Source organism: Mus caroli, unplaced genomic scaffold (genome assembly GCF_978045245.1).
Source record: "Mus caroli unplaced genomic scaffold, Mus_caroli_1 scaffold_11, whole genome shotgun sequence".
In the NCBI taxonomy this organism is placed as follows: domain Eukaryota; kingdom Metazoa; phylum Chordata; class Mammalia; order Rodentia; family Muridae; genus Mus; species Mus caroli.
In genome coordinates, this window is record NW_028227266.1 from 105965074 (window position 1) to 105992971 (window position 27898).

The following is a 27898-nucleotide window of genomic DNA, read 5'->3' on the forward strand; positions in this document are numbered from 1 at the left end:
AGAGCTTGTTCCTCAGGTGATTATGTTAGCCTCTATCAGCAGACCTGGGAGACTAGCTCTCTCCTGAGTTTCAGTGGTCAGAGTACTCTCTGCAGGCAAGCTCTCCTCTTGCAGGGAAGGTGACCAGATATCTGGTGTTCGAACCTGCCTCCTGGCAGAAGTTGTGTTCCACTCACCAGAGGTCCTAAGATCCCGTGGAGAGTCCTGTGGGGACCTTGTGGGTGTCCGCACACTCCGTGCCCAAGGTGTGTCGGTGCTGGTGCCGACCGGAAGGGACCTTGTTTTTTTTTATTAAGTATTTATTTCATTTACATTTCCAAGGCTATCCCAAAAGTCCCCCACCCGCTCCTCCACCCACTCCCCCACCCACCTACTCCTATTTCTTGGCCCTGTACTGAGGCAGATAAAGTTTGCACGACCTCTCTTTCCTCTGATGGCCGACTAGGCCATCTTCTGATACATATGCAGCTAGAGACATGAGCTCTGGGGGGTACTGGTTAGTTCATATTGTTGTTCCACCTATAGGGTTGCAGATCCCTTTAGCTCCTTGGGTACTTTCTCTAGCTCCTCCATTGGGGGCCCTGTGATCCATCCAATAGCTGACTGTGAGCAACCACTTCTGTGTTTGCTAGGCCCTGGCATAGTCTCACAAGAGACCACTATATCTTGGTCCTTTCAGCAAAATCTTGGTAGTGTATGCAATGGTGTCAGCGTTTGGAGGCTGATTATGGGATGGATCCCCTGTAATTCATATAATTCTTATAATTCTGTAATTCTTATAACTCTCCAATAATACATTTTGCCTTGGAAGTCAGATCAATGATTTACCACTTCTTTTTTTTTTTTTTTTTTTTGCATTGAATGGTTTTTATTTTGATACATAATCACAATGTATTTTTTTGTTGTTGTTGTTGGTTTTTTGGGGTTTTTTTTTTTGGTTTTGTTTTTTTGGTTTTTTTTCCATATTTTTATTAGGTATTTAGCTCATTTACATTTCCAATGCTATACCAAAAGTCCCCCATACCCACCCACCCCCACTCCCCTACCCACCCTAACCTTTTGAGCACTGATCTTAAGGCTGAGCACATGAACCTTATTACATAACCTCTTTTGTCAACTGCAAACATTAGAGAGTTTTTAAAATGTGTTTCTTGTGTTCCTTTAACAATTCTCTACTAGTGAAAACTGGCTGTATCATTCAGTTGTGTTCGGCACCAATAGTCTGCCCTTACTGCTGCGATATTCATAAGCACCCCCAGAAGCACTGTTATGACCTTTCTCAAAGGCTTGTGCTCCACCACTCTTCAAGAAGGTCTCAAGACCCATTCCTCCAGCTCCAAGGATCTGGTGTCCCACCCTCCTGGACTCTGTACCCCAGACACTGGAGAAAACCGACTGCTGCTGTTTTCACTATTTGATTGGAATCAGTATTTCCTCTCTTGGTTCTCTCACTTTAAACATGAGCACAAATAACTTCTTACATTACATTATACTTCATAATTTCACTCATGTATTTTACTTTCACAACTCAACTTTAAACAACTACAGTACTATGATGCTTATTCATTCTCCAGTAAAAAAAAAATTTTATTTGAAAACCAAACAAAACTTAAATTTTTACATCTTAAGATGACTTTTGAGAAATAAAATAACTTTGTAAAATAGGACACAGTAACAACAACAAATACCTTAAAAAGCACTCTGAACATGTAAAACAACAAATGTTAGAATTTGGTATATTTATTTCTCATCTCTTTTCTGTGAAGATTGCTTTTGTTTTTCTTATTGTCTTGTTGAATAAATGTCTTTTTTAAATATTTTATTTTAAATTTGTGTATTGAAAACAAAGGGTTTTTATCCACATATCCTGATTAGTTCCCTTTCCTTCACTCCTCCTAGTTTCTCCCCACCCATCCAGATCCATACCCTCTTTGTTCTGTCCTTCATTAAATCACAAACAGAGGTAGATTAAAATAGAGATGGATGGTCTCAGTCAACCATCTGACTGAGCACAGGGTCCCTAATGGAGGAGTTAAAGAAAGGACTGAAGGGGTTTGCAACCCCATAGGAAGAACAACAATATCAATCAACCAGATGCCACCCCCCCCCCCAAGCTCCCAGGGACTAAACCACCAACCAAAGAGTGCACATGGAGAGACCCATGGCTCCAGCCCCTATGTAGCAGAGGATGGCCTTGTGGGACATCAATGGAAGGAGAAGCCCTTGGTCCTGGGAAGTCTCAATGCCCCAGCATAGGGAAATGCTAGGGTGGGGAAATGGGACTGGGTGGGTGGGTGGAGGAACACCCTCATGGAAGTGGGGGGGAAGAGGGGGGAGTTGGGACAGAGGGCTTTTCAGAGAGGAAATGAGGAAAGGGGATAACATTTGAAATGTAAATAAAGTATCTAATAAAAAAATCTTTTAAAAAGTTTAATGGTTGCACACACCTTTAATCCCAGCACTCAGGAGGCAGAGGCAGGCAGATTTCTGAGTTCAAGGCCAGACTGGTCTACAGAGTGAGTTCCAGGACAACCAGGGCTATACAAAGAAACCCTGTCTCGGGGGGAAAAAAAAAAAAGTTTAAAAAAGCACAAACAGGACTTTAATGGATATTAATAAAATAAAATATAATAAAACAAAAACATCAGAATTTGACAAAACAAACAGAAGAAAAAGAGTCCAACTTAGGTACACTCATTCGTACTCTCAGAAATCCTATAAAAACACTAAATTGTGATGGTGTATGCCTTTAATTCTAGCACTCTAGAGGTAGAGGCACATAGGTCTCTTGAGTTTGAGACCAGCCTGATTTACATAACAAGTTCTAGGCCAATGAGGGCTACACAGGGAATCCCTGTCTCAAAGACAAAACAAACAAACAAAAAAAAACAAATTTTAACAGGAGTCACTGTTCCAGAGTGGGTCTCAATATAATTTTTTTATTAGATAGTTTCTTTATTTATATTTCAAATCTCCCCTTTCCTCATTTCCCCTCCGAATCCGCCCCCCCATCCCATCCCCCCTCCCACTGCTCATTAACCCACCCACTCCAGCTTCCCTGTCCTGGCATTCCCCTACACTGGAGCATTGAGCCTTCACAGGATCAAGGGCCTCTCCTCCCACTGATGTCCCACAAGGCCATCCTCTGCTACATATGGGTCTGGAGCCATGGTTCCCTCCATATGTACTCTCTGGTTGGTGGTTTAGTCCCTGGGAGCTCTGGGGGTACTGATTGGTTCATATTGTTGTTCCTCCTATGGGGTTGTAAACCCCTTCAGCTCCTTGGGTCCTTTCTCTAGTTCCTCCATTGGGGACCCTGTGCTCCATCCAATAGATGGCTATAAGCATCCACTTCTGTATTTGTCAGGCACTGGCAGAGCCTCTCAGGAAACAGCTATATCAGGCTCCTGTCAGCAAGCACTTATTTCAAATGTGTGCTTTAATGTATCCATTTTGTATACATGTTTTCTATCCATAAGGTATACCTTTAAATATTTTAATCTCTACTTATAAATGAAAGATTTTAAGTTTCCTTCACTTTGTCATGTAACAGTGAAATGACAAATTTATCTCTAATACTTAGTCTACACATGATTAGTCTCAAAGCTGTACCTAATGTACTTATAAAAACACTACATGTATTGCTGCTTTGACAACATTTATAGTTAAAGATATCTACCCAGAATATAGCTTGAGAAACTTAGAGCTCAGGATTCTATATAATTATAAAAGCATTTTAAAACTTGCCAATAATATATTTTAAACTATGAAGGAAGTCAGACTTCCTCTGAAACTTCTAATAATTATAAATTAACTTAGGCTATTACTCACCCCCTGTTACTGACAATTGCCTTTTTCAAATGAATATAATTTGCAGGAAAGAGCCCCTGTAAAACAAACAAAAATTCCAGTTAATAAAATATAAACTGTGATTAACATCTCATATATATATTAAAAGAGAACTGAAATGCAGTAGACAGTCTATTAAAACAACCACTTTGCACATCAAAAATACAGAGTTAAATGCAGAGTACTAGGTTGGGATTTTATGACCATGTGTAACTAAACTGTATCCTCAGGACAAAAATTTAAAAATAAATAAAAATAAAAAAATTAAAAATCTCTTATAAGAGTTGGTCACTGAAAATATTTACAAGGCAATGGTAATTATAAGCCAAGTCTAAATGTAAGCTAAAGATACTTTCTTCTTTATTCAAAAGAGTTTTGCTACAGTTAAAGACTTATTTACTATGAATTGGGCTAGAAATTGAAATGGGCCAAAAAGCTTGTAACAGAGCCTGACATCTTTTCTAAATTCTAAAATTCTGTGATGTTTCCGTGGAAATCATACATTGTAACTGGTTTCTACAATAATATCTTGACAGCTAGGCATGGAATGAAAAGGTCTCTCATTTTAGATTGTTAACTCGAATCCTTAACTTCCTGCCTTATCTGACCATAGTGGAATTGCTTCCTGTGTTTTGATGACTACATACAAGTTAAAGTACTGCAAACCGCCGGGCGTGGTGGCACATGCCTTTAGTCCCAGCACTGGGGAGGCAGAGGCAGGTGGATTTCTGAGTTCAAGGCCAGCCTGGTCTACAAAGTGAGTTCCAGGACAGCCAGGGCAACACAGAGAAACTCTGTCTCGAAAAACCAAATAAACAAACAAACAAACAAGTACTGCAAACCATGTAGTCCCATCTGTAGAGGATAGTCTATGCATTAGGTAGATTTGTGTATTACAAGCTATATACCATAGGTGTATAATATGTAGAGTATAAATGTCCTTTCACTTCAATAAAGTTGAGACTTGTGCTTTATGTATTCTGAAGTTTTTAGACAACAGTGGCCTGAGGAGTTATTAAAGACACTGGCTGCTTTGTGTTCCTTTTAAGGAAGCACATTTTTGTGAGAATGTTTATGTCTTGGTAGAGCATTTGCTTTAAGATTACTCTCTAAACAGCAAGGTTGTTATTTTCCTGAAAAAATTACTTATCCTTCTTCATTAAATTCACCACTAAACAACCCCCCCCCAAAAAAACCCAGTGTTTTAAATCTGGTTTTTCTGTATTGAGGGTAATCTTTAATTTAAAAAATTTTGGTGCTTACAATATATTTTTTTAAGTTTTGGTAGACCTCATCTTCCTTGATAATATTAAAGCTAAAAATAAATATTTTAAGTAGCAGGAATGGCAGCACTTACAAAGCTGATGTCAGGACAAGTATCTGAAGTAGTGTTTTATTGACATATCTGTAAGTACATTCATTGTAAAAATGCAAATTTGATTGTACATATAGTTTTGATCACATAAGCTATACAGACCACTTTTATAATTTAAAATATGCAGGCTTTGTGTATATTTAGCTTAATGCACCAAATTATTATTATTATACTTAGCTTATAGTAATGGTTAATTTGCATTTAAAGAGGTCACTGAATGTTAATGTTTATAAAACTTACTGGTGCTTCTTAACATCTCTATCTAAATCAGTACTTGAGAAAATACACCTTGTTTGATCTATTGATACAGGAATAAAGAACAAAGACTTTAAGAAATAAAAATTCCTTATCAAATACAAAAAATCAAATTAATTGCTTGAATTTTTTCTATTTATTTATTTTTAATTTTTTTGGTTTTTTGAGACAGGGTTTCTCTGTGCAGCTCTGGATGTCCTGGAACTCACTCTGTAGACCAAGCTGGCCTCAAACTCAGAAATTTCCCTGCCTCTGCCTCTCAAGTGCTGGGATTAAAGGCATGCGCCACCACTGAACAGCAATTGCTTGAATCTTATTTGATTACAGTGGAATAAAGCTAGAAGTCAATAGCAAGAGAAACTACACAAATACTTGAACACCAAACTTGACTGAACACACACACACATACAAAAAATCAAAGCAGCAATTAAAATAAAATTCTAAAAATTTAAATTTAATTTGAAAATTCATTTTCAAATTAAAATGAAAGAGCACCATATCCCAGAACCTTTGGAATGTAGCAAAGCATTCCTAAGAGGGAATCATATCTATAAGAGCTTACATTGAAAAAGTTTCAGTAAATGCTCAAATGAATAATTTAATGAAATACCTCAAAGATGTAGAGAAACAAAAAGCCAACCCAAATGCACCAAAAATCTCAAGAAATAATGTATATATTATATATTATATATTATATATATCAGTTCAAGAATTAATGAAATATAGACTAAGTGAACAATACATAAAATCCATCAAACAAAGAGTTATTCTTATAAAAATAAACAAGCCATTTTGGCCAGACTAAACAAAAGAGACAGCTATTATTAATAAAGTTAGATATGAAAAGGGTATTTTACAACAGACTTCAATGAAATCCACAAGGTTATGAAAAAATATTTTGAAAATTTAAACTCCAAAAGGAATATCCAGAATAAATAATTAAATTTCTAAACAGCTGTAGTCTTTACAAAATTTATAGTATAAACAATTTAAACAGATCCATAAGAAGCAATAAGAGTGAAGCAATAACTACAACTGCCACATTGAAGATTCCAAGACCAAAAGGATTCATTTCTACCTAATATTTAAGGAATACCTAACATCAATTAAAGAGGAACTCCTTAAACTGTTTAACAAAATACAAATGGAAGGTACACTACTAAACTCCTATGAAATCAGTGTTATGAATACCAAAACTAAAATCTACAGCCCAGTTTCCTTACTGAAGATAGATTTTAAAATTCTCAACAAAATATGCACAGTGCAAATTAAGATCTTACATCCCCATCTAGCTGACTTCATCTCCTAGATGCATGGTTGGGTCAACATGTGCAAACTAATAAATGTAATACACTATACAAAAAGACTTAAGGACAGAAATAAAATGATCATCTCAATAGATATCTAAAAGCATTTTGACAAAAATCCAACAGCATTTCATGATAAAATAAGAAACTCGGATGAGACAAAACATACCTCATATAATAATGGCTACATATGACAAACCTATAAGCTAATATTACATTAAGTGGAGAAACTAAGAATATTTCCTCCAAAATATGAAGTGACACAGAGAGGCTCATTCTTAATATTTAGTGCTGAGAACTATAGCTAGTGCAATACGAAAAAAACACACACAAACAGGACAGGAAGAGGTTAAGTCATCCCCATTGACAGATGACATGATCTTATACTTAAAGGATACTACAGACACCAAAAACTCTTAAATTTGATAAATAGTTTTGACAAAGCAACAGAATTCAAAAAGCACCATAAAAATTCAGTAGCTTTTCTACATACCAGTAACAAAGTGGCCAAAAAAATTAGTAAAAATAATTCATCTTCAATGGTTTTTTGAAAGAGTGAGGAAGGTGCAGAAAAGTGTGTTCTTGCAGAAGAATGGGTTTGGTCTTCCGCCCTTATGTCAGGGGGCTAACAAACACCTATAGCTTGAGCTCTAGGGGATCTGATGCCTTCTCCTACATTTTATGAGCACTGACACACATGTATGCACACATATATAGGCATATATATAAACATAAATTACAAGGTAAATCTTTTTTAAGCTAAAAATAAGCCTCATTAGATTTTTCTTAAAAAAAACTACAATGAAAACTTTAAAACACTGAAGAATGATATTAATAAAGTAACTAGAAAATAAAGACACTTCATGCTTAGAGAATGGCATAACTGTACAGTGAAAAAAAGTTACTAAAAAAAAATTCTAAAGATTCAATGTAATACTCATCCAAATATATGTAACAGTCCTCACTGAACTAGGAACAAAAATTCTAAACTCATTGAGAACTACAGTGATCTCTAAAAGCCACAGCATTCCTAAATTTCATACTACCTGATATCAAACTAGCAAACTGACAAAGACAGCATTGTACTGACACACAGACATGTGGACCAAGGGAACAGAAAAGAAAATACAGGAAAAAAAAAAAAAACTCCCACACAGCTATGGGCACCTAAGTTTTGACAAACATGTTAAAACCATACATTAGAGTCAAGAGAGGGAGATAGTTTCTTTAACAAATGGGTGTTGGGAAACCAGGTATCCTATATACATAAGTGGATGTTAGAGAGAAAAAAAATGTACAGAATACCCAAGATACCGTCCACAGAACTCAAAAAGGTCAACAAGCTGAATTGCCCAACTGAGGACGCCTCAGTCCCACTTGGGAGGGATAAGAAAGCAATCACGATTGGGGAGGGGAAAAAAGGATCTGGGACGGTAAGTGGATGGGGGTGAGTGGGGAACCTGATCTGGTATTGGGTGAAGGAAAAGGACTGTAGCCCTGAGGGCCAGCAGAAAGAATGGAAACAAGCAACCTCAGGAGATAGGAGGTTGAGGGGACCCTCCAGAATGCACCACAGATCTGGGAGGTGAGAGATTCTCAAAATTCAAAGAGAGGGACCTTAGATAAAATGACTGACAGTAGGGAGAAAGAACTTATAGAGCCCACCTCCACAAGGAAGACAGGGCATCAAGTGAGGGATGGGGTTGCCATCCCACAGTCACACCTCTCACCCATAATTGTTCCTGTCTGAAAGAATTACAGGGATGGAAATGAAGAGGAGCCTGAGGAAAAGAAGGTCCCATGACAGGCCCAAAGTAGGATCCAGCTCAAGGGGAGGTCTCAAGGCCTAACACTATTACTGAGGGTATGGAGCATTCACAAAAAGGGACCTATCACGACTGCACTACAGAAGACCCAACAAGCAGCTGAAAGAGTCAGATGCAGATATTTGCACAACCAATGGACAGAAGCAGCTGACCCCTGTTGCTGAGTTAGGGAAAAGCTGAAAAAAGCTGAGGAGAAGGGAGACCCTGTGGGAGGACCAGCAATTTCAATTCATCTGGATCTCCAATATCTCTCAAACACTGGACCACCAGTCAGCATACACAAGCTGATATGAGGGCCCCAACACATATATAGTAGAGGACTTCAGGGTCTGTGTCCATTCAGAGATGATACACCTAACCCTTAAGAGAATAGAGGCCCCAGGGAGTTTAGAGGTCATGTGAGGTGGGGCATCCACATGGAGACAGAGGGGTGGGGAGGAGGTATGGGATGTGGAACAGTCGGGGGGGAATAAATATGTAATGTAAAATAATTAATTTAATAATTTTATATAAATACAAAAAGAGTGAAGTTAAAACTGCATCTCTTGCCCTGCATGTGTGTGTGTATGTTTACATATATTCAAAATTGATAAAATATTTATTTTAAAACCTGAAAGGTTAAAAATGCTGGAAAATCTACGGAAATAACTCCCATATATGGGTTGTTTTGGGTTTTTTTTTTTAATTCTGTAAAGGGCAATAGTGGGAAATAAATGAATTGACAAGTGGAATTAAATGAAATCAAAAGGCTTCTACACAATAAGTAGAACTATCCACAGAGTGGAGACTGGCTATAGAATAGGAGAAAGCTTTGCTTGCTATTAGCTCTAATAAGGAACTTATTTAATAACTAGATACATATTTTTAAGAAAACAGCAAAAATTAAATACTAAAGACTAAGTCTTCTGATCAGTAAATGGATTAATGAAACAAAAAGACAGTTCTCAAGAAAAACATATGGCTGACAATATTTGAAAAGTGCTTTACAGCTCTATGCAGTAGAGAAATACAAATTAAAACTCTTTAAGATCACCTTTTAGAGAATAGTTATCATAACAAGAGGCAGCAAATGCAGGTGGGGACAAAGGACACTAGGAACCTGCATTTACTACTCACAGAACTACAAACCTGTGCAGTCACTATGAAAATCAGCATGTAGGTCTCTGTTAGCATATGGTCAAACTATGCTACTCCTGAGAATATATACAAATGATTAAGTCCTACTACAGAAATACTTATGAGTATCATCTATGTTTATTGATGCACTATTCACATTAACAAGAAAATAGAACCAAACTACATGTCCATAAAAGATGACTTGATAATAGAAATGTGATGTATATACACAACTAAATTTTATTGAACCATAAAGAAAAATTGAACCATGACATATACAGAAAATGGATGGACTGGAAATTATATCTTAGTGAAGTATCCCAAAAAGACAAATATCCTGGTTTTCTCTCATATGCAGATTCTAGATTTTAATTTTAATTTATGCACTATATGTCAGGGGTACAGGTGATGAGAGTAGAAGCAGATCACGAGAAAGGAAAGTGAAGTCTTACGGGAAGATTGGAGATGGGGAAAGCAGGATAACTCAATACACGTAACACAAACAAGAGAGGTGTGGGGGGAGGGGGATGGTTAAGGGAAAGGGAGAAACAAAACCAAGTATAAGGACGTGGAGGAGAGGAGAGGGAGTGGAATAAGGAAAAGCACCAATGTATGAAAAAGCCATATATAAACCTATTACTCTGAATGTTAATCTAAAAATATTTTTAAGAAAAGAATTTGAACATGGGTGGACAATACTTCTTCAAGACATGCATTAGTAAATGAAAATTCCAGTACCAGGTGTCATAAGTCTTTCTATGAGTCAGAGGGGACACAGAGGCCCCAACACAACACAGGTCATTGTCATTGGTCTTGGTTACACACCCTAATTAGATGGTAATACCTAACTGCTGAAGACACAACACACTCTTATACAGGACACAGAGAAATCAAACTGGCCCTGACCTGAAATGTCTTCCCTAATGACCAGAAGTAACTCTGCAGGCTGCTGGGAGATAAAAGCTGATCACAGCAAGCCTATCCATAGACCCTGCATGCAAAAGAAAATCAATCTGCCAGGCAACCACTGATGAGATAGTGACATGGCTATTATGTAACCAAGCACTCTCTCATTAGATGAGGCCTACACCACAGCAGGGAATCCATGCCTGATATTATAAACCTTGGGAGATCATAGGACTTGGCCAAACTGTTGTTTTGCTAAGCTGACATTGTCAAAACACAATCCAAGAATGGACTCATAAGAGATTTCAGAGTGCTTGTGAAAAAACTCCAGGAAACCAAGAGTCTTGTGACCTCAAGTTTCTTCAAAAACACAGAATTGTTCTTAGATTATGCTTTTGTGCCCCTCCCAAATATGGGGAAAAAGAGTGTGCTTACTTCAGATTATCCATTACAACTGGCTATTGTTATCTGTTTATGTGTCTCTCTAGAAAAACATATTTTTGTTGCAAGCAGCTTGCCCACTACATGCGGTTTGCCCACCAGCAACTGTATGTCTCACTCACATGACTCAGAGTATAAATTGTCTGATTCTCTGAATAAAGTTGGCTAGTACATGAAACTTTTCTCTGCCTCATTTATCAGCTCTATTCCCGCAGGTCCCATTGCCTCTGGAGAGGAAACTGACATGTTGTCAAACTTCTTCTTAAATTATATTTATACACTAGTGCTGCTATCCACCTTGGCCAGAGAAATTTCTTTTTGCTGTGAGCAACAGTTAATAGACAGATAACTGGTTAAACTGTTAAGTGACCGTGACTGTTCAGCTCTAAACAAGAGCACGCACACTCTCTCATTCTCTGACACTACTATTGCTGTGATACAATGTGATGAAAACAGCCACTTAGGAGCAACATGCTTATTTCACCTTGCACATTGCAGCTTTCTAAGAATTTACTGGGGGTCCTAGTGCCAGATTGGGACTACTGAGACACCGCACCTTGTGGACTGAGTGACAACCACTTGTCACCCCCTCCCCAAAGTGAGAGTGTTACTCTGGCATTAATCCAACTACTGTGGCACACAGTCTCGAGACCAATTCTGGGATCTTAGTGTGATTTGGCTGTTGTTACTATTTTAAAGCTTGTTTAATAAATTTCCCCATGGGGAAATGCAAATCAAACTTTGGAGCCTCCCTAACTAATAACTTGTGAGGCAGTAGCACACACCTGGCATAAAGATTTTCATTTAATAACCCATGTCTTCTGAGAGAAGTGTGGTGGCACACACACATTAGGGATCAAGAGCTTTTCTTGCCTAATTTTAATAGAGAGAGCTGAGATGAGTCACAAAGGAAACAACATTCGCAGAGATGGTGAGAAAATGGCAGTGGAACTGCTAGCTGCTTCAATAGCCACATAAGAGGAGGAACCAAGAGATATTCAACAAAATTTGAGTCTCAATGCCTAGGTTTATTAACTGTAACATGAGCAAGGGATTATTGCTATATAAGGAATTCTAACTTCCCAGGCCTCTGTAAGAGATGTAACCCTTGTAAGCTACACCTGAACAGGAGCTGTAATACTTACCAGCATATAGTTAATGGTCGTAGTACCTAGTACCTTAAACAAGAGCTATGAAAGAGGGAGGCAAACACCTGCTGGTGGCTCCTTGTCTGCTGCTGCCACTCACTGCTGTCAAATGCCAAGGGATATAAAGGCTGTCAGAGGCCAGCAGAACTCCTTATCTACATACAATTTCTGCTCAGGAAAAAAAAAAAAAAAGGACCTCAACAAAATAATTCACAGAAAGCACTCAAAGGGTATTTACAATAAAGGTTTATAGAAATCTCAACAATTCCAATAATGTTTAACTGTACTTGTGCAGAACTTCTAAACTTTTGAGTTCAGCCTGGGTTGCATACTGAATTTGAGGTCAGTTTGAACTAAATAAATAGCAAGACCCTGTCTCAAAAATGAAACAATGTGCTTTCCACCCTAGTACTTAACAGTAGTTAACAATGCTAAACAATACCACACAATCTTGATTCATCACTCCCCACCAGTTAGTCACTGCAGTGCTGTAGAGTACACCTGAGAAAACATCTATAAATTCATCAATATGTATCTTACAAGTCTTACACTGTGTACTATAGTTTGTATCCCCTAAATTTAGTTCATGTGCTGAAGGTCCTCAGGGTAGCACTTTGGGAAGTAATGAGTTCTTTAGAAAGCAAAGTCCCTGAGAGGTCATTAAGGGCAAGCATCCATGGGAAATTCTGGTCTTCTGACTTATCCAGGCTTCCCTGCTTTGCTGTCTGACTCACACTGTATAGAGTGCTCAACCACATGCTCCCTGGCTTATGCCATTTGACATAACCAAGCCAAAGGCTCAATGAAACAGGCTGCCTGAAACTCTAAAACTATGTGCCAAAATAGACCTCTTTACTATCTTCTGCGTTTCACTGTAGTAGCAGAATGTTAGAATACTGTGTGACAACATCACATGTGGAACCCAGCTGACCAGCAAGAAAGCCAAAAGTTCGCATCATTATCCGTTTGGCATAGAATACTCTAAATACAAGCCGGCCTTACTTTCCCTATCACACCAACAATCACTATCTAACAGTATGCTCTAGTTGGCTTGCATTACTTGCTATTGTTTAACAAGTTGTTGTTGTAAATTTTTCTACCATACAAAAAGCCCCTTTCCTAACTCATGTAGTTCTAGATATCTGTTGATAAGTAATGCACACTTGAGATCACATAATGGAAGTAAATCTCAACTCTTACAGAGCCATTTGTTTTTCCCTCTTGAGCATATGCACTATAGAAACCAAAAACTGTAATAATAGTTTTTCTTATTTTGTTCTCTTATTCTTTAATACTTTGGATCTATTCTTTAAAAACTATAAATTTTTCTTTAATATTTTGATAACCTTGATTAACAAGCCCCTTCTTTATACATAGGAGTCTTAAGAGAGCAACCATCAGCCAGGAAATCCTTTACTGTCAATTGGCCCCATTGTCCTCTTAGATGTTTTAGACACAATCACTCTGAAGACACTCCAATAGATGCAGGGGACCATTACAACAACAGCGTGGCTGAAGAGTAACCACTCCAGATTCCTTGCTTAGAAAGCAGCACTCCAAAAGATTTGTGCAGTCATCTTCATCATACCATACCAGAGAGTGAGCACTTCTCTTGGTGGCCTAGTTAAGGCTTCTGATTAGTGTAAACAATCCTTCATCTGCATGAATGGCTACCTTCTACTGACTATATAAACAGACTACCTGGAAAACACCCTCTTGCACTGGCCCCAGTGGTGTTGCAAAATTGTGTCTAATAAAAGGCTTCTTCCTAATGGGAATTTGAACTTTACTATAAAATAGAAAAGGCTGAGCTGGTAAAAGCAAAAAAGAAAAATGGAGTGGTAGTAATGGCAGGGGCAACAACAGAACCAGCCACAGCAGTGGTAACAAATACTGGATACAAAAGATAGAATATTGAAAAGAAAGCGGCTGAAGAGCCGCAGAGTTCCAGAGAAAGGTCAGTGGCAGAAATGGTGGGAACCAGAATCTGAGTGGACAAAGAATAGCAGAAGTATAACTATGGCTATGCAGAGCCAAAGCCAACAGATTCAGGGCAGTGATTATTAGAGTAGTTCCAGAGAACTGCCAAACTCTAGAATCTTAACATCAATGTCCAAGAGATACATATGACACTAGGAACCCTGGATCTATCACCCAAGGCTTTGGGAACTGTAATTGCTGCCACTGACTACCCACTGCTAAAAGCTGAAGACTGAAGAGATGGCTCAGTAGGTAAAGGCACTTGACACCAAGTCTGACAACCTGTGTTCTCTCCAGGACCACATGCAGAATACTAACTTCTACGAGTTGTCCTCTAACCTCTGCATGTGTACCACTATGTGTAAAATGCACACACACTCATAAGTAAATAATAAATACTTTTTTAAAGATGAGGCTTATAATAGCTACCAGTCAATGGTCATTTGCAATCAAAACCTAGAATAATACATTTCCAACTGCCCAGCGCTCGTGCTCTCTCTCTCTCTCTCTCTCTCTCTCTCTCTCTCTCTCTCTCTCTCTCCCTCTCCCTCTCTCTCTCTCTCCCTCTCCCTCTCCCTCTCCCTCTCCCTCTCTCTCTCTCTCTCTCTCTCTCTCTCTCTCTCTCTCTCTCTCTCTCTCTCTCTCTCTCCCCCCCCAGTGCTGTGTGTGTGTGTGTGTGTGTGTGTGTGTGTGTAGATATGCATGTGCCACAGAGCACATGTAGACATCAGATGACACCTCAGGCATCACATCTGGTCTTTACCCTCCACTGTTTGAGACAGGTACTTTCTTGTTCACCATTGTATATGCTGATCTAGAACTACTCTCTTTCCACCTCCCCTCTCCCAATAGGAATATACTAGGATTACAAACATGTGCACTACTACTGTGGCCGGTATTTTCTGTGGGTTCAGGGATCTGAATTCAGGTCATCAGGCTTGCACAATAAGCACTTTACCAATGAACCATCTCCCCAAACACTACTTACAATTTCTCTGTGACTAAAGAAATAGCCAGCAGAGTGGCACTTCTATCAGTCTTTTACTGTATCTAAGCAAATGTATACTTGAAGAAAAGCCAATTAAATGTTCAATGCCTTTAGCTTTCACTCAAACTTTATTCAACATTAGATCATTCAAATGTATAAGTATGAAAAGGGTTTTTTTTTTTTGTCCAAAATAGATACTTTGGAAGACACCAGAAAATTCAAAGTGAAAAAAAATATGGATGGGAATGAATATAAAAAATATTTACTCAAAAATCAAGTATTCATATATATGGATGTATTTATGTATTAAAATAATTATTAAAGGAAAAGAGGCCATGAATTTGAGGAAGCAGGACAGACATAGAAGGAAGAGGGGGAAATGGTATAATTATATTTTAATTAAAAACGTTTAATTTTTTTTTGCTAGGTGTAGTGGTGTGGTGGCACGTGTCTTTAGTCTTAGCACTCAGGAGGCAGAATTAGGCACTCTCTGAGTTTGAGGCCAGCCTGGTCTACAGAGCAAGTTCCAGAAAAGCCAGACCAACATGAGACCCTGTCTCAAAAAACAAAAAAGAAAAAGCAAAAAGCAATTTATTAACTAACTTTTTAAAGTTCAAATGAAAATAAGACTCACTAAAAAAGACACTTTAGTTATTTTATCTTTAGATATTGCTAACATAGAATAGTCAAAATAAGTAATGTAAGTATACATTTAAACTGAGAAGAGATTAATTTTGGGTTATAATTATACTCAATGTACAATTCTGCTTTGAAATTTTTAATTTATTTATTTTACTATTTCTTTCTTTCTTTATGAAAAGTGTATTAGGTCTGGAGAGATAGCTCTGTAGATAAGAGCACCGGCTATTCTTCCAAAAGACCGGGGTCATGTCCCAGCACCCACATGGCAGCTAACAACTGTCTGTAACTCCAGTCCCAAGGGATCTAATGCCCTCTTCTAACCTTCTCAGGTCCCAGGTATGCAACAATACATGCAAAAATAAATATTTTTTTAAATTTTAAAGCAGTTACTGATACAATTTAACTCTAAAATCATTCATTCCCAGTGAGCATGTGGTCAGGTGTAGCTGAGCCAGGTGTGCACGTGTCCTTTTTATGTTAAGAAGGGAGATATTATTCATATCAACTTTAAGTAACAGACTGAAGACAATGAAATGAAAGACACATAAACTATGTCTAAACAAAGAGGATTTTGTAGTTAGCACATTAGTGCTGGAAGTCATATATGACATAGGTAGTTCAGGAACATTTGAAATTTTACTAGGTATAATGTTTTTTAAATTTTCCAGTAAATTGAATCCAAGATTGTTTTCTGTCCTACACACACACACATATTACCCATTAAAGGAAAGATATTAGCTTATTAATATTTTAATTATATTTGTATTCATCTGAAGTTAAGAGTCTTGGTCCTGGCAATAGTGGTGCTTGCCTTTAATCCCAGCACTTGGGAGACAGAGGCAGGCGGATTTCTGAGTTTGAGGCCAGCTTGGTCTAGAGTGAGTTCTAGGATAGCCACAACTGCACAGAGAAACCCTGTCTCGGGAAAAAAAAAATAGTCTTGGCCTAGCCTGCCTTGGGCCCTGAATTCAATCCTAAGTACCACAAAAAAGTTAGAAGTATTGAGACAAATGAAGAAATCTTTACATAATTCAGAGAATTTTTCAGATCATTCCCTTTAAAAATGAAATAAACTCAAATCTATATTTATCAAATAGCCTTAGCCCAAAAAATGATGAAAGCATAACTCTCACATAGATCATTATATCAGATGACAAGAAATTATTTCTTGAATGTTTACAATGTTGGGTTTTTTTAATTGGATATTTTATTTGTTTACATTTCAAATGTTATCTCCTTTCCTGGTTTCCCTTCTGCAATCTCCCCATCCCATCCCCCCTTTCCCTCCTTTTATGCAGGTGCTCCCCCACCCACTCACCCACTCCCACCTCACCACAGTAGCATTCCTCTACACTGGGGCATCAAACCTTCTCAAGACCAAGGGCCTCCCCTCTCATTGATGCCAGATAAGGCCCCTTCAGTTCCTGCAGTCCTTTCCCTAACTCTTCCATTGGCGTCCCTGTGCTCAGTCAGATGGTTGGCTGCAAGCATCTGCATCTGTATTGGTCAGGATCTGGCAGAGCCTCTCAGGAGACAGCTGTATCAGGCTCCTGTGAGCAAGCATTTTTTGGCATCAGCAATAGTGTCTGGGTTTGGTGTCTGCTTGTAGGATGGATCCCTAGTTGGGGCAGTCTCTAGATAGCCGTTCCTTCAATCTCTGTTCCAGTCTTTGTTCCCGTATTTCCTTTAGACAGGAGCAATTCTGGGTTAAAATTTTGGAGATGGGTGGGTAGCCCCATCCCTTAACCAGGACGGGAGCATGCCTAACCTCTGGATATGGTCTGGACAGGTTCTCCCTTCCCTTTGTGGGGTACTTCAGCTAATGTCAACCCCGTGGGGTCCTGGGAGGCTCTTGCTTTCCTGGTATTCTGGGACTTCCAGTACCCCATCCCCCATTACCACACAACTCTGTTCAATTTCCTGACCCTCTGTACATTTCCTCCATCTCCGCCCATACCCAATTCTGCCCCTCTTTTTCCCCTCACCCTCCTTTCTTCCTCCCAAGTCCCTCCTACCCTCTACTTCCCTTGATTATATTGTTCTCCCTTCTAAGTAGGTATAATGTTGTCTTAACCACTGAACATATTATACAGAAACTTCAATGTTTTATTCAGACTGTGTAAGAACTTTATCGACGAACAAATCTGAACTATTTTTGATGTTTGGAAAAGGAATACCAAATCAAACTTAAGATGTGAATATCTGATGCTAGTATAACCCTGTAGCTACCTAAAATTCTCGAAAGTTGATATTACCAAAATATACAATTTATACAGAAGAACTACATTTGCACAAAAAATAATAAAATCTAATTGGACACAAAAACTTCTAACATGCTTAGTGTGACATTCCTGTTTAATTAGCTGTCAAACTATTTCAAAAACTAAACACAAAATGAATCTCTGACAAAATCCAAGTAACTATATCATAATGAAAAGAATTTAGAAACAGGTGTAAGGTTATGAACATTTTTTTTTGTAATTCTAAAATAAAAATTAGTCACCTTTCTGGAGAAATCAGTTAAGAAGCTAGAAGAAGGGCTACTACCCACAGGCAATGTAGAGAAACCCAATTACCATAACGGTCAAAATGAGAACAGCTAATTTGAGAAGTTTCTATGTGTACATTACTTTTAAAATATAGTGGCCAAATTGTGAAAACCTAAGATAAAATATTAATTAATAACTGATCTATTACACCTTTCTTGATTCTACTAGTAGTATTTTTATATCAAAATGAAGAAAGTAATCATTGAATTAAATGTTTTATGATTAAAGTTTCAAACTAATGCACAATGTTATGGTTTCAATATCTTATTGAAGAAGTAGTGAGGGAGATGGCCATCTGCCAAGATGGCCAGGTGGGACCCCAGACGACTATAGCTACAGGTTATCTAACAGAATCAAAATAATTGTGAGTTCACCCAGTCAAATCACAGTATTATGACAGATAAAATGGGTTATTCATTTAATATCCATGATATTCTGAAGTACTTTATTATCTGTTGCTGATGCTTGCATCTGTGGTTCCTGATTTCTTTCCTTGGGTTTCTATCTCCAGAGTTGTCTCCTTTGGGTTTTCTTTATTGTTTCTACTTCCATTTTTAGATCCTAGATGGTTTTGTTTAATTCCATCACCTGGTTGATTGTGTTTTCCTGTAATTCTTTAAGGAATTTTTGTGCTTCCTCTATAAGGACTTCTACCTGTTTAGCAGTGTTCTCCTGTATTTCTTTAAGTGAGTTATTAATGCCCTTCTTAAAATCCTCTTCCAGCATCATATGATTTTTAAATCCAAATCTTGCTTTTTGGGTTTGTTGGAGTATCCAGGACTTGCTGTGGTGGGAGTACTGGGTTCTGATGATGCCGAGTGGTCTTGGTTTCTGTTAGTAAGATTCTTAGGTTTGCCTTTCGCCATCTGGTAATCTCTGGTGTTAGATGTTCCAGCTCTCTCTGTCTGGAGCTTGTTCCTCCTGTGATTCTGTTAGCTTCTGTCAGCACTCCTGGGAGTCCAACTCTCTCCTGAGACCCAGTGGTCAGAGCACTCTCTGCAGGCAAGATCTCCTCTTGCAGGGAAGGTACATAGAGGTCTGGGTCTCAGCTCTGCCTCCTGGCTGAGGATGAAGGCCTGAAGGGACCCTGTCCAAGCAGCTCTGTTGCTTCTGCAGCCCACACACTCCTGTGCGGACTGGTCTCTGAGGGATCCAGGATACAAGATAGCTCTCTGAGTTCCAGGATCAGAGCCCTCTCTGGAGGCCGGACTCTCCTCAGTGATCCTAAGATCCTGGGTGTGCTAGGGCGCCTGCAGCATGGAGAGTCCTCTGGGGACCGTGGTACAGTCCACAGAGTTGGTGCCCAAGGTGGCCCCGGGGCTGGCACCCACTCGAATGAACCCCAGCTGCTGCTCAGGCAGGTTTCCTGTGTCCCTGTTCCTGCTGGCACAGGCCCCCTCCCGGTTGTTTTGGAACAGATGTTGCATTCCACTCACCAGTGATCCTAAGATCCTAGGTGTGCTAGGGCGCCTGCTGCATGAAGAGTCCTCTGGGGACTGTGGGACCTTCCACCGAGTTCATGCCCAAGGTGGCCCGGGGCTGGCGCCAACTGGTGTACTTTATTATCAATCAACAAATAATCAAAATAATTACGTTTAGGACTAGGAGAAAGCGCAGTAGGAATATAGTGCTTGCCTTGCAAATACAAGGACATAAGTTTGATAATTAAAACACACATAAAAACATTAGGGTACAGTGGCACACTGTACTCTCAGAGCTGAAGAGGCTGAGCCAAGTGATTCCTGGGGTTCTCTTGCCAGCCAGTTCACCTATGTGGAGAATTCCAGGCCAGTGAGAGACAGTGTCTCAAAAGAATAAATAAATAAATAAATAAATAGAACAAAACAAACAAAATAAAGCATGGACAGTACCTAAGAAACAAACCCAAGGTTGGTGATCCTCTGGATTCTATACAAATGCACACAGGGGGGAAAAGTGTACTTAACATTTTAAAGATATTATTCAGCTGCAAAGTAATCACTAAGTACTAGTACTGGAAGCCAGGTAAAGGGGTTTCAAAGTTCACAAATAATGAGCACAAATAAAAACATGTAATATCACATATTATTGCTTTCCACTGATATTTAAGATTCACATTTATCCAATTTCTAACTTTGGCACAATTTAATCAAAATTCTCGAAATAAATATTGAAACTATTCTCATATAAGCATTCTTGAGAGAAAAGTAAAACCTGTAGTATTGCAAGTTTAGAAATACACAGAGAGGGGCTGGTGAGATAGCTCAGTGGGTAAGAGCACCCGACTGCTCTTCTGAAGGTCCGAGGTTCAAATCCCAGCAACCACATGGTGGCTCACAACCATCCGCAACGAGATCTGGCACCCTCTTCTGGAGTGTCTGAAGACAGCTGCAGTGTACTTATATATAATAAAAATAAATAAATCTTTTAGCCGGGCGTGGTGGCACACACCTTTAATCCCAACACTCGGGAGGCAGAGGCAGGCGGATTTCTGAGTTCGAGGCCAGCCTGGTCTACAAAGTGAGCTCCAGGACAGCCAGGGATATACAGAGAAACCCTGTCTCGAAAAACCAAAAAAAAAAGAAATACACAGAGAGTTGGGCGGTGCAGGCGCACGCCTTTGATCCCAGCTCTTGGGAGGCAGAGGCAGGCAGATTTCTGAGTTCGAGGCTAACCTGGTCTACAGAGTTAGTTCCATAACAGCCAGGGCTATACAGAGAAACCCTGTCTGGAAAAACAAAAAAAGAAGAGGAGGAGGAAGAAGAGGAGGAGGAAATGGAGGGGGAAGAGGAGAAAGAGAGAGAGAGAGAGAGAGAATGAATGAATGAATTACCTTTGAGAGGTAGTTCTCTACTACAGACATTGCTAATATCTTTTATACTTTTTCAACCTTTCAACATGGCAGAGGGCTAGACACATGGGGGTGATAGTGATAAAATTTCTAGTGGATAGAGGCCATATGTGATACTAAACATTGTATCACACACATAGTTTCTTATATCCAATGCACAGCCCAAAATGTCATGCCAATGAAAAGGCCTAGCAGTGCTGAATTAAAATTTGAAGGTATTGTTTTGTTTACTACCTTAAAAAGTAGTAAAAATGAATGATTCCACTGGTAAACTAATGCCTAAAACTTTATTAAGTTTTTAGTGAAATAATTATATAATGCTTATATTTTTCAATTAAGAAAAAGAATAGGCTACCAAAAGATAAGAAATATGAACAATATGAATTATGAAGGAGTAAGTAGGGATGGGGTATAGCTCAGGGGTAGCATACTTGTCCAGTATGTACCATACCCTGTCATTTAAGTCCCCAACACCAGAAAATAAAACTAAGCTAAAAGAATGTTATAAAATGGGTTAGTAAAGGGACTGGAGAGATGGCTCAGCAGTTAAGAGCACTGACTGCTCTTCCAGAGGTCCTGAGTTCAATTCCCAGCAACCACATGGTGGCTCACAACCATCTGTAATGAGATCTGATGCCCTCTTCTGGTGAGTCTGAAGAGAGCTATTATGCACTCATACACATAAAATGAATAAATAAATAAATAAATCTTTTTAAAAAATGGTTTAGTAAAAATGATTCTAGTTATAATTGCTAACAGAAATATATAATATTTTATAAGTTATTATTATAATGGACTCAAAACATAAAATCCAGTATGTAATATCAATATTCTATGCAGTCTTATTTAAGTTCACATCTTAACAAAATTATTAATTATCAATAAAGAAATGCCTAGTTGAGCACTATTTTTCCCACTTTGCATCTTAGCAATAAATTCATCTAACTAGACATGTGGTTCCACAACACTAAAACTATAAATAAGTCATTTTAGCTTTTGTCAAGTCTTGAAGAAAGTTACTTAAAAATAGAAATAGGCTTCTTCGAGACAAGCATACAGCTAAAATCACATTAGCATTTTCTTTGATCTCTGAAAAATCATTTTTAATATTGCCTGAGCATTATAAGACTTAAACAAGACTGCCATAAATGTGACTGTAGCTACTATAAAGGATTAAAGATAAACTGGAAACAGCTGCTACTGACTGTTAATAACACATGATACAAATCTTATCCATTAAGGGACACAATGATGAACTTTCCATTACCTTTACATTAGGCTTCTTTGTGGAAACTCCTCTGTACCAACCTAAAAAAAGATATTAAAATAACATTATGGTCATTCTGTAAGAGACATAACTGTAATTTTTAAAAGCAGGAGATTGTGAAATTTTCCATAATATATTTTGGCTTCATTAGGATCCATAACTTTGCTAACAGCTTACTCCTAAAGAAGAGGTTTTTATTTTTATTCAGTTTTTTTTAATATGGTAGATAGGAAATATAGCCAAGACTGTTTCCTGACTCACTCTCCAATGCAGCATACTATACTATTTCCTTGTTCGTTTGTTGTTATTGTTTCCGCTTAGTTGCTAACATTCATATCCCTACTATTAAAGAGCACAGAAGTATAATTTTCAGGCAAGGGAAATCTTATTGGCAACCTTTTCAATTCTAATCTAGTGCTTTCTGAGTTTTGCAGTAGTTTGCTTGTGTTTGAGAGGGAACAGCATGTAAGAGTATAAACCAAGAAAAGCACTTACAAAAGAAAAATAAAAATGGAGAGTGTACGTAACAGCTAATATTAACTAAGAACTTTTGTTACTAATGTTACATATTGGGATTTAGGGAATTTTCCACATTCTAATCTTCAAATCTCATAACAATGCTATGAAAGGAGGAAAAAATCTAATTTTCTCACATGAAAACAACACACTACAAAAGAATAGAAAATCTGCTTCTTTTAGTAACAGCAGCTATAACAATAAATTACAATAACTAGTTTCACAAACTGAGTCTCTATTTCTTCATTCATCTTTTTTTTTCTTTTCTTTTGGTTTTTCGAGACAGGGTTTCTCTGTGTAGCCCTGGCTGTCCTGGAACTCACTCTGTAGACCAGGCTGGCCTGGAACTCAGAAATCTGCCTGCCTCTGCCTCCCAAGTGCTGGGATTAAAGGCGTGTGCCACCACGCCCAGCCATTCATCATTTTTAAATGATACCCTTACTATACTTACCATGAATATATTAAGAGACAACACATAGCAGAATGAGGGTCTCTAAAACCCTTGAGAAAGAATGAATGAATGAATGAAGCCATGAAAATGCATCAAAGTTACAGTATTCTAAGCTGTTGGGTATTGGGGAAAAAACAGGCAACCAGTCTATAGAACAAAAGATGGCATCCATAAACATACACACACACACTTCAACTGACCCTTGACAAAGTAACAGTGGCAACACAATAGGAAAAAGATATTTTCAGCAAATGGTGTTAGAACAACTTGCAAATATATATATAATATATATTATATATATATTATATATATATATATATATATATATGAATGAGAGTCAGAGACGAGACAGAGTCCAGCCCACAAATGGGGCAGAGACACCTAGCCTCCCACTCTCCACCAGAGGCTACACTACCAGCCACCATAAGTCAGGTAGACAGCCCAATCATAGACTCCTACACTTTCTCAATAACCCCCACTCTAACCCAACCCAACCCTCTTTTTGTCACTGTGACCCAAGCCCCAACTCAGGCAGAGACCCCAAAACCTTGGACCTGCAATCTGAACTGCTTGCAAAATGTGCTGTGGCAATGATGACAGGGCACATCTTCTCTTTCTACCTTTTAGCTAATTTGGCTAAGGATCTGACAATCTTACTGATTTACTCTTTTGTTTCATTGATTCTTCATATTATTGTTGTATTATGCATGTATGTGTTTCTATTTTATTGATTTTAGCCCTGAGTCTGATTATTTCTTGCCATCTATTCTTGGGGTGTGAGTCCTTCTTTTTGTTCTAGAGCTTTTGAGTGTACTGTTAAGTTACTAGCATGAGATCTCTCCAATTTTTTATATAGACACCTATTGCTATGAACTTTCCTCTTAGATGAGTTTTCATTGTGTCCCATAAGTTTGGGAATAGTGTATATTGATTTTCATTCAACTCTAGAAAGTAATTTCTCTCTTAAATTCTGTCCTGACACATTTGTCATTCAGTAATGAGTTGTTAAATTTCCATGTGTAAGCTTTCTGTGTGACTGCTGCTGCTGCTATCCAGCTTTAGCTCATGGTGGTCAGATAGGATACAGGGTATTATTTCAATTTTCTTAGTTTTTTTTTAATTAATTTTTAAAAGCTTTATTATTATATCTAAGTACCCTGCAGCTGTCTTCAGACACACTAGAAAAGGGTGCCAGATCTCATTACAGGTGGTTGTGAGCCACTATGTGGTTGGTTGCTGGGATTTGAACTCAGGACCTTCAGAAGAGCAGTCAGTGCTCTTAACCGCTGAGCCATCTCTCTAGCCCTTCAATTTTCTTTTATATATTGAGACTTGCTGGTGATCAAGTATGTGGTCAATTTTGGAGAAAGTTCCATGAGCTGCTGAAAAGAAGGCATATTCTTGTGTGTTTGGGTGACATTTTCCATAAATATCTGTTAGGTTCATTTGGTTTATAAACATCAGTTATTGCCAGCATTTCTCTAAGTTTTGTCTAAATAGCATGTCTCTATGGTAAGAATGGGGTTTTGAAGTCACCCACTGAAATAGAAACTTAAGGGTTCTTTGGAAAGTCAGTTGTGTTGGATGATGTTTTGCTGGGCAAAGACGTGAAGGAGTTTTGTCCTGAAGTAGACACAGGTGAGAGGACGTTATGCTAAAGCAAGAACGTTAAAGTACATATGATGAAGGATTCTTGTCTACTGACACACATGTATTAGTCTGCCTTAAATTGCATAGTTGAGCTCCATTTGTCAGAACTCCATAGAGAGAAACAACACCAAAAAACTTCTGGTGGTATGCTACAGTTTCTTGTCGCTTCTGTAGACTGGGGCTGACTGGCAGAGTGATGTCAGCTGAGACAGATGCACATGCTGAGGCAAGACACGTGGAGGACACGAGATATTTGGAAGGTATAATTAGGACTTGAGGAAATGACAGAGGCTGAGCTTGGCTTGCTTATAGAGCTAGCTGTGCTATGCTTGTTGGTCTCAATTTTTCACTGATCTTCACTTAGCTGAGAGAAGCACAGCTGAGAACTTCTCCTGGCATTCCTGTTGGCCCTGGTCCCTCCTGCTGACTCGTGCTGAGGCTGAGACCTGGCTGTCTCTCACTGCTAGGTAGCTAGCTGCTAGCACTGCTGCTGATTGTGTTTGTTAAACCAACTCTACCTAAATGGACTACTAGTGTATCCATGAGGTGTTTGTGAATGGATCGAGCTGCCACTGCCTGCTGACCTGCGAACTGAACTGCTGATTTCCAGACAACACAGGTAGGAAATGCTCCAAAGAACCTTTCTAAACTGGTTCACTCCCCACCACCACCACCACCCATCCTTTTTTCCCCCACTACCTCTGGTGGGTGGTGGGCTACAAGGGAAGTTAAAGCATTAAAGAACCGTTATTAAAAGAAGCCTTTGAAAAAAGTTTTTCTAAGTTACAACCTACCATCAACCTACCATCACTGTGTGGAGGTCAATATGTGATTTAACTGTGTAGTGTTTTGTTTCTTTTATAAACATGGGTGCCCTTGTGTTTGGTGCATAGATGTTAAGAACTGCAATGTGAAGGAAAAAAAAAAAAAGAAGAAGAAGAAGAACTGCAATGTCCTTTGGTAGATTTTTTTCCTTTGATGAGTCTCTATCTCTTTTGAGTAGTTTTGATCTGAAGTCTATTTTGTCAGATATTAAAATGGCTACACCAGCCAGCTCCTTGGGTCTATTTGCTTGGAATATCTTTATCCATCCTATTACCCTGAGGTGCTATCTATATTAAGGTATGTTTCTTCTATATTAAGGTGTGTTTCTTGGATATAGCAGAAGGATAGTTCCTAGGTCTTGAATCCATTCTATTAGTCTGTGTCTTTTTACTGGGGAATTGAGGCCACTAATGTTCAGAATTATCATGATCAGTGTTTGTTGGTTACTGGTGTGGTGGTGGTGGTGATGGTGGTGGTGTAAGGTTTTTATCCCCTCCTTTTAGAAAAACTATATACAAGTCATAACTTTACTTCTCTTTCCCCATATTGAGTCACTAAATGTTCTTTTATCTTTTTCATAATTCTTTATTCTTCTTGATAAAAATTCAGACTGGGTTTTATTCTTTTCTAGCTGAGACCAGTAGCTAAAGAGTGGCTAAACTGCACTAGGCATGAAAATATATAGGAGCTGAAAAACCTGACTGAATCTGCAAGATATGAGATAATAAAATCTGTAAGACAAGTCTGTTGGTCAGTCTAAACTAATACATGTATAATGTCTTTACAGTCTCTCATACACAGGGACTGGAAAAAAATGGAAGAAGAGGCAGCTGACAGGAATAAGAAACACTATGATTCTATGTTTGCCTTTTACTGCTATAAATTTCTCCAGGAAAGACTGGGCTTGTGAAATAGGTTAAATCAGAATTGCTTAATATAAATAGTGTAATTTCTAAGAGACCAAAAACACACACTTTCAAAGATCTATGTAAAGTCCCTTTTTGAAAAAGTTAAGACATAAAATTTAAAAATGGGTTCAAATCTATACATGAATTAGCAGCTATACTTCTATTCTCACCAACAAGATGTTAATAAATACACTATCAAAGAGATTTATCATTACAACAAAATGACAATCAGTAGACCTGAAAACGGGATGAGTTTGAAGAGCTTCCATTTACTTCCATGGAAAGCAAATGACTCTCCCAAGATTAAACAGGAAAGATTCCTTCCCTATAAAACGTGTCCACAATTATCGATAAAGCCTACACTATTCATGAGTGACTTTAACCATGACCCCTTATTTGTGCGTATGGTCTGTGTGTGCACATATGCCATGCACGTGCACGTGGACACTGGATGTCTTCTTCAAACACTCTCCACTTTATTTTTTGAGACAGGGTCTCTCACTGAACCTAGGGCTCATCAACTCATCTAAAGAGGCTGGTCAGTGAGCTACATTGTTCTACCTGTCTCTGCCTCCCAATGATAGGATTAGAGGCATGTAATCCTGACCTCAAGTTTGTATGTATAGGGGCTGGAGATCCCAACGCAGGTCTTTGTGCTTGTATGGCAAGTACTTTATTGACTGAGCCACCTGCAGCCCCATAGACCCCTTATCACCACTGAAATCTCTCACAATTCTAATGTTTCAACTAAATTTTACTTGTAACTGATCTTCACACAAAATACTATCTAAAGCTACCCATCTGTTGTTGTCTTTTCGATCAAGACTTAAAAAGAAACTCAGCCAAAACCAAAATACAAAAAGTAAATTAGGAGATACTAGAGACTAAAATAAACTGAAATGTCTCTTTTGTTTGGTATCCCAAGCTCAGACTAGGGTAAAAGGAAAAAAGAAATGTTCTTAATCTACACTGTTTATTATTGAGGGGTGAATTTTTCCTGAAAAGGCAAAGTGAGTGTCCTTTTAACCAGGTTTACAAAAATGTCTTACAATTACAACTCCTTCACTGA

At 38.4% G+C, this 27898-nt stretch overlaps 1 protein-coding gene across 3 annotated transcripts in view; it reads right to left on the minus strand.

Annotated features, from left to right (window-relative positions):
* Dock3 (dedicator of cytokinesis 3) overlaps positions 1 to 27898 on the minus strand; it is a 296390-nt gene that overhangs the window by 222190 nt on the left and 46302 nt on the right. For all 3 annotated transcript variants that reach the window (XM_021171370.3, XM_085827985.1, XM_085827986.1), the window contains exons 3-4: positions 22480 to 22520; positions 3832 to 3887 (exon numbers count right to left, since the gene is read on the minus strand). In XM_021171370.3, coding sequence (XP_021027029.1) covers positions 3832 to 3887; positions 22480 to 22520 — 97 coding nt within the window. The remainder of the gene's footprint in view (positions 1 to 3831; positions 3888 to 22479; positions 22521 to 27898) is intronic.